The 8262-nt window shown below is 37.8% G+C and overlaps 1 protein-coding gene across 2 annotated transcripts in view; it reads right to left on the bottom strand.

Annotated features, from left to right (window-relative positions):
- The window catches only part of ano5a (anoctamin 5a), a 49234-nt gene extending 41316 nt beyond the window's left edge, over positions 1-7918 (bottom strand). Inside the window, exons 1-3 of one of the 2 annotated variants that reach the window (XM_016238576.1) lie at positions 7596-7918; positions 4344-4405; positions 1192-1323 (exon numbers count right to left, since the gene is read on the bottom strand). In XM_016238576.1, coding sequence (XP_016094062.1) covers positions 1192-1323; positions 4344-4405; positions 7596-7662 — 261 coding nt within the window. In that variant the 5' untranslated portion in view covers positions 7663-7918. The remainder of the gene's footprint in view (positions 1-1191; positions 1324-4343; positions 4406-7595) is intronic. The other variant, XM_016238577.1, reaches the window with a different exon arrangement.
- Between the last annotated feature and the right edge of the window lie 344 nt (positions 7919-8262).

Raw genomic sequence — 8262 nt, 5'->3', positions numbered from 1 at the left:
CTTTTCCATGACATTCTAATTTATTGAGATGCACCTGTATTTCAGAATGCGTTATTGTAATAATGAAGACAGGTGAACTCTATATAAACATAGCTGATTTTGAACAATTTGGCCGACAATTCAATAAATTGCTTTTATCGGCCAATACCGATTATTGGAAGATACATCAGTGCATCTCTAATGTGTTAATCATTGCAAAATATGCAAGAGGCTTAAGTCCCTATCCATGTTACAAACGTGTGCTTTTAAAAGGGGCCATATTGTACAATTTTGGTATCTCTTAAGTCCACTTAAAATGTTACTCAAGGTTTCTTCCACAAAGATGGAAGAACTTAAAAAAAATTATAAAATACATTATTTTGTGTAGAAAGTCAGTCATGCAGGTTTGGAATGACATGCGGGGGATTAAACGATGATTTTCAATTTTAGGTGAACTATTCCTAAGACTTCTATATGTAAATGGAATATATATAGTAAAAAATGTATGATGAAAACATTTTTATTTAAACATTAAGACTGTTATTCGATTAAAATCAAGTCAAATTAATTACATGATATTCTGATTAATTCATTGCATTTATCGATACTTGCTAAGAAAAGCCTGCAATGAGGATAATTACTTCATAAATACATTATTTATAGGGTTGGGTATCAAGAACCGATTGCAAATTTCCAAGAACCGTGTATTCGATAAGACACGTGCAATAACGATTCCTGCGTTCATATTTTAATGTGATTTTAAACGATTTAAGTGCAGGAAGGGAAAGAAGTTGCAGCGCACACATCTGAAACGCGAGCACAGAGAACAGCTGTCCCCTTCCCTTCCTGCAGGTTCCCAGGACTGACTTCTCTTTCATATTTACCGACACAAAAATACGTCAGTATTTCATCATAAACACAGCCATTTTTTGTCGTAAGTGAACAACACTTTTTTGTTAAAACCATAGGCAAAGTTCCTCTTGTAGGTCTAAGTGTTCTGTAGGCTGCTGCTTTTTGCTCATATTATTTAGCTGCAACAGAACGCTTTGTAAAAAGACAGTATAAATATGTTTGCCAACTATTGTATATATATATATATATATATATATATATATATATATATATATATATGATAAAAATTTGGTTTTCATGATATGGCCCCTTTAAGACACACTTCAAACTGACGCACAACACAAACACACTCCTTCTTACCCCTTTAAAGCTGGTGAGGTGCTGCTGTGGTTCAGTGTGTTCTCTCTCACACTGCTCACACACAATCACTGAAGAATGACTTGAGCAAACAGACACAGCGCTTGTGCATTCAGACACAACACTCAGCATGGACTTCACAGACAGAAAGAGACAGAGAGAAGAGAAAGGGCGACAGTCACAGATGAGTGCGCTTATCAAGATTCAGTGCATTTTGATGTAATTAACACTGATGGGAGGCTAAGAAAGTTAAAACCATAAAAACATAAAAAAGGCCAAGAAAAGGGTTGAGAAGGGTGGTGGACAGATAACAGTGAATGTGAAGTGAACTTCAGTCTTTCTTGATGACAACAGCAAAACTCAACCTATTTCATCATAGGAGTCTGAGAGGAATTTGAGAAGGGGGAACGATCAGCAGAGTAGTTCACCCAAAAATGAAAATTCAATAATTATTTACGCACCCTAATGTCATTCAAATGTATGATTTTATTTTCTCCATGGAACACAAATGGAGAAATTCTGAAGAATGTTCACTCTGCTCATTTCCATACAGTGAAAGTGAATGAAGAACAGTGACTGGTGGTTGGTTGAGCTCCAAAAATAGCACAAAAAAAAGAACCATACAAGTATCATAAAAACTTCAACTCATATTCAAGTCTTCTGAAGCCTTAAGATAACATTTTGAGAAACTGATTAAAATGTATTTAATTGTAATTATTCATGTTAATATGAAAATCCTCCCCTCTGCCACAACTCTAAAATCTCTGTCATGCATGCATACATTCAAAGTCAACACGTTATGATCAGTTACGAGACATTATGAGACCAGTCGTGACTGGTTTCACTGAGTGTTTGGTATCATGTTGTGCCAAGTCTGAATATGCGAAAGTATGAATGAAGATTTGTGGGCAATGGAAGAGGGGACACAAATCCTTTGTATGACTTCAGTCATATGGACTTTAAGATACTTTATGTTGCCATTTTGTCCTTTTTAGAGCCACAATCCCAGTTCACTTTCACGATATGCAAAACAGCAGCATGAACACTGTGTGATGCTTTATATGGTTCTGTGAAGTTTTACAGCATGTGGATGAGCAAATGAATGCTCATTTCTGGATGAACTAAACCATCAAAAGTAAGATCTGAAAGAATGTTTCTGAAAGCAACATTTAGCGAACTGAAACTGTACAACTGTAAACCAAATTATAGATTAATAAAACTGCAGTGACAATGGAAGCTCTTTGGGAATAGGTACACCTTATTTTTCATATGCAAACTAATGGGCATGTATGAGGAAAGGTGAGCAGATTTGAATGAATGTGTCATGATGGTAGAGCACCTGTCTTGACAAACACAACCTGACCATTGAGCATCAATATGAGCTAATAAAGTATATGTGGATATTTATGAGTTTCCATGCACTGTTTGTCTCCCTGTGTCTTATGCATATAATAAACAGCTCTTTATTAACGCATTGTCCTTTGATAATGCACACTTTGTTCACAGGACATATGTCATTGCTTTTCTTTGAAAACCACTCTATTGAGCGACAGCATGTCTATTTTTCTATTCATCTCAACAATGCTGGATTTTTTTTTAAATCATGCACAACTAACTTCTCATAACCTGCTATATGACACCTGGTTCTGATTTCTATTGATCAGGATGTACAATAAATGCAAAAATTATTCGATTATAAACGATGCTAGTGTGTTGTGGGTAGTTGCCCAGGGTATTGCTTTGCTGATCTTCAACTGCGGGCGGAAGATCCTTTTCCTATTTAGCGCCCAGACTCTGGAATAATCTACCTGACATTGTTCGGGAGGCAGACACACTCTGTCAGTTTAAATCTAGATTAAAGACCCATCTCTTTAACCTTGCTTACACATAACACCCTAACACATTTCATATTCATTTTTAGGCTGCATTAATTAGGTCAACCGGAACTGGGAACACTTTCCATAACACCCGATGTACTTGCTACATCGCTAGAAGAATGGCATCTACGTTAATATTAGTCTGTTTCTTTCTTATTCTGAGGTCACCGTAGCCACCAGACCCAGTCTGTATCCAGATCAGATGGTCACTGTAGCTACCAGATCCAGCCTGTATCCAGATCAGATGGTCACTGCAGTCACCCGGATTCAGTACGTATCCAGCCCAGATGGTGGATCAGCACCTAGAGAGGACCTCTACAGCCCTGAAAGTCAGCAGAGACCAGGACAACTAGATGAGCCCCAGAGACAGATCCCCAGTAAAGACCTTGTCTCAGACGGCCACCGGGACAAGACCACAGGAGCCAGTTGAGTCCTCTGCACAATGTGACTTTGCTGCAGCCTGGAATTGAACTGCTGGTTTCGTCTGGCCAGAGGAGAACTGGCCCCCCGACTGAGCCTGGTTTCTCCCAAGATTTTTTCTCCATTCTGTCACCGATGGCGTTTTGGTTCCTCTGGCTTGCTTAGTTGGGGACGCTTCATTTCCAGCGATATCGTCGACTTGATTGCACAGATACTATTTAAACTGAACTGAGCTGGATGATGACATCACTGAATTCAATGATGAACTGCCTTTCACTGAAAAATGAGTGTTTACTATTGTCACTTTGCATTATTGACACTATTTTCCTAATTAATGCTGTACAGTTGCTTTGACACAATCTGTATTGTTAAAAGCGCTATGTAAATAAAGGTTGATTTGACTTGCTGTTGCTGAAGTTTTCTGAGATTGCTGATACGCAGTTATAAGGATGTTCTATATCTTTAATGTACTGTAAATCTATGGAATTTGTTCACCTCTTAATGAGATGGTTGCGCCATAGAGCACAGAGGTATTTCCCTGCTAAAAACTCCAGCATTGCCGGTCATGTTGTGTTTTGGATGCTGGTGTTCCCAGCAGGCTTCTTAACCAGCAAGATTTCCTTGCTGATTCAAGTTAAGACCATGAAGGCCATGCTGGTTGACTAGATTATTTAGAGGTAAATAGCAACCACAAGTTAGACCAGCATGAAACCTCCACTAACCAGCATTACTCAGCCTGGACCGACATGGAAATTCCTACTTTCAGCGGGGATGTGACAGTACTATCAAAATTATTCAGAGCAGAAAATGAGGCACAGGAGAACTTAAACTGGTGTTTGAATGTGTAAGAGTTTTTACCTCTGCATTTTCAAGCTGAAGAGTCTCCTTAGCCGAACTGGCATGGAAGCCATTGTTTTCTTCTGGAACAGAAATATTACAAAATAAGGGGTGTTAATAGATATTCACTCGACTTCAGCAAAAATTCTTCCCTTTTCTAGTCGCTTCTTCAAAAAAATGAGCTGTTGTGAAATCAGTGTAAATTCCTTCTGATAAAACTGAGACAATATGAACAGATCCAACAACAATCACTTTGTCTCACCTTTGGGGATAAAAATTAGGTCTCGATTGTCCGAACTGACATGCTGACTTATCTCATACAATAAAACCTCAAAAATAGTTCTCATCGAATGAACACATAAGGAGCCAGAATTACTAAACAGGGCAAATTAGCGTGCGAGCACAATCCCATAAAAGCATAGATGGGAGTGGAAAGTTATGTGGCTGATCTAGTGACAATGAGCAAATTAAAGACTTCAGACGCAGCCAGAACATTTCTATAATGACCAACACAATCTGCCAGAAGCAGTGTGCCGTCGCAAACAAGCAGAGCTGATGATCATCAGGTATGGGTAATCTACTAATAACACAAGGCACAAAATGGGTTAAGACATGTTAAATAATGGTGCAAATACCAACTGCAAACCTTAATAAATCACCTTGCATTTTAAACCTAAGTTGTCTCTCTATATCTCACAATATGTCTTAGTAAGATGTCTAAAAACTATGTTTTATGAGCCAAGCTCTGTTTCAAATCATATAATGCAATGCAACACAGTGATGACTGAGAGATGTACAAATAAATGTATGGATAAAGTAAACATAATTTGCTGCTGACCATTGCATGTTTATCTTGAAATATTACTAACAATATATAAGTTATTCTTTTGTTACTTTATGAAAACCAGTTTCAGAGTAAGGGCAGCTAAGCATAGCTTTGGCAGAATCATAACAGCGTGTTATCAAACCAGCGATTTCTACACACTTTCAGATGAACAATCTCTGCTGTTATATAAAGATAACTGTTTATAACTGTGTGTAGCTGTAGTCTACGAATGTGACAGTGGTCTTTCAAACAAGCCATTTAAAATGAAGCTAACGATTATTATTATTTGTGTATTTTTTTTTTGCATAGCAATAGAGATTACTTAGTTTTGATTGACATTCAGAATTATATTACATCCACATGACTTACATTGCTTTGGAGGTATAGTATTTTATGTTCTGTGTGAACTGAACCCATGACCTTTGTTGCTGGCACCATGCTCTATTGTTTGAAAATACATATTTTAGGACAGAGGTCCTCAATCCCGTTTCTAGAAATCTACATTTGAACCAGCTAATAAAGAGCTTTTTTCTTGACCGCTGCCACAAAACGAGTCATCTAGATGCAATTTTAGGTACAGGGCGTGAAACTGGAAGTGAGAACGCTTGCTGACACAGGAAACTATGAACATGAAGCATGCGACATATTTTGTGGTTAGTCATTATATCAAGCGCAAACAAAGAAAAACCAAAAACTTTAATTTCAAAATGGTATTAACATTAGTTACAAAGTTCGTTATGGGTCAAGTGGTAGTGAAATAGTGCATGTTAACTAATGTGGAAAGCATAAATGTAGAAAAGATGATAGAGGCCTTTATCAGTTTATCAGGGAACTCCTTTAATGCTGTGCACATCATGCTGGGACAAGAGAAGACAAACTGAAGTCAGCAACATTCAGACAAGTCTGACAAAGACAGTGATATTCACTGATTCATATCTGTAGTCGCATCAGTACATGTGACAAGTCATATTTGGATTCACTATCAATCTTACTATGATGTTTTTACACACACTGGAACTGTTCAAAGACATTTTCAAGCTACGGTTTCAAATCTGTTTTACACCAGTGTTTTGAAACACAGTGTACTCTATACCACAGACCAGTTTATGGGAAATGAGTAGATCTGGGCTGTTAGTGCAGTAGTCAGAATCTCCCCTAACACTGCAATGAGTTAAAAAGACAATGCTTTGGCTGTTGACATGTAGAGAGATTATGACAGAGAGAAGGGAAAGTAGCTACATGACCATTTAAGGTGAAACTTATGTATATGTATATTCAGTGTTGGGGTAACTCATTACAAGTAATGCGAGTTACGTAATCAGATTACTTTTTTCAAGTAACTAGAAAAGTAACGCATTACTTTTTTTAATTTACAAGAAATTATTTGTGTATTTTTTTTTTTGCATAGCAATAGAGATTACTTAGTTTTGATTGACATTCAGAATTATATTACATCCACATGACTTACATTGCTTTGGAGGTATAGTATTTTATGTTCTGTGTGAACTGAACCCATGACCTTTGTTGCTGGCACCATGCTCTATTGTTTGAAAATACATATTTTAGGACAGAGGTCCTCAATCCCGTTTCTAGAAATCTACATTTGAACCAGCTAATAAAGAGCTTTTTTCTTGACCGCTGCCACAAAACGAGTCATCTAGATGCAATTTTAGGTACAGGGCGTGAAACTGGAAGTGAGAACGCTTGCTGACACAGGAAACTATGAACATGAAGCATGCGACATATTTTGTGGTTAGTCATTATATCAAGCGCAAACAAAGAAAAACCAAAAACTTTAATTTCAAAATGGTATTAACATTAGTTACAAAGTTCGTTATGGGTCAAGTGGTAGTGAAATAGTGCATGTTAACTAATGTGGAAAGCATAAATGTAGAAAAGATGATAGAGGCCTTTATCAGTTTATCAGGGAACTCCTTTAATGCTGTGCACATCATGCTGGGACAAGAGAAGACAAACTGAAGTCAGCAACATTCAGACAAGTCTGACAAAGACAGTGATATTCACTGATTCATATCTGTAGTCGCATCAGTACATGTGACAAGTCATATTTGGATTCACTATCAATCTTACTATGATGTTTTTACACACACTGGAACTGTTCAAAGACATTTTCAAGCTACGGTTTCAAATCTGTTTTACACCAGTGTTTTGAAACACAGTGTACTCTATACCACAGACCAGTTTATGGGAAATTAGTAGATCTGGGCTGTTAGTGCAGTAGTCAGAATCTCCCCTAACACTGCAATGAGTTAAAAAGACAATGCTTTGGCTGTTGGCATGTAGAGAGATTATGACAGAGAGAACGGGCCATTAACTCTTAAAAGACCATTTGAATAAGAGAAATGGCAAACAAAAGTGGTAGCTAACTTTTGAACGAAACACAAAACTGAGCTTTTGTGGGTATATTGTTAAACATAGACACTTACCGCCGCCGGACCAGCCAGTTCGGTCCATTTCTATAAGCGTCTCATCACTCGACTTTCCTCGATTCATTTTAATCAAGTGTCCTGATTTCTATTAAATGTGGATTTGTTGTAGTTGTAGAATCAAAGCGCGTTCTGCCAGGGCTCCGTCCGAGCCCACGCCCGTGATCCGATCTCTGCCCTGCCCCGTTCACTCCACGCTCAGCGGGTCAGATCTGCCCACTCCGGTTTGTCTTGGGTCTCTGTTGGCGATCCCTACTATGGCTATGAGAATATCTCTTCTATTAATATGTATGACCAAAGGCTTCACTATTGGACGGTTAAATGAAAACGTCAGCATAGACTAATTAATATTAAAGCACTGCTGGTCTTTTGCATGGGGAGGCTGCAAAGCAACGCCCGCCGGGGTCTGTTCACTCTCTCTTCTTGCTTTAAAGGGGACGGATGTAAAACGACCGCAATTTTGTCGGCACACTATAAAAGGGACGCACATAATTCTTACCCTCCATGTTTGTTTTAATCGTTTTACAAGTTTATGGTCTATATGAAATTCAGTGGAATATCATCATTCTTAAAAGCTTAAAAGCTGACTACAAAATAATACAATATCGTGTTATGTAGCTCAGAAGTTCTTTCTTTCTTTCTTTTATTTTGAACATGATTGCTATTT

The sequence above is a fragment of the Sinocyclocheilus grahami genome, unplaced genomic scaffold (assembly GCF_001515645.1).
Source record: "Sinocyclocheilus grahami isolate Dianchi unplaced genomic scaffold, SAMN03320097.WGS_v1.1 scaffold543.1, whole genome shotgun sequence".
NCBI lineage: Eukaryota > Metazoa > Chordata > Actinopteri > Cypriniformes > Cyprinidae > Sinocyclocheilus > Sinocyclocheilus grahami.
This window is presented reverse-complemented; position numbering and strand designations above follow the sequence as displayed.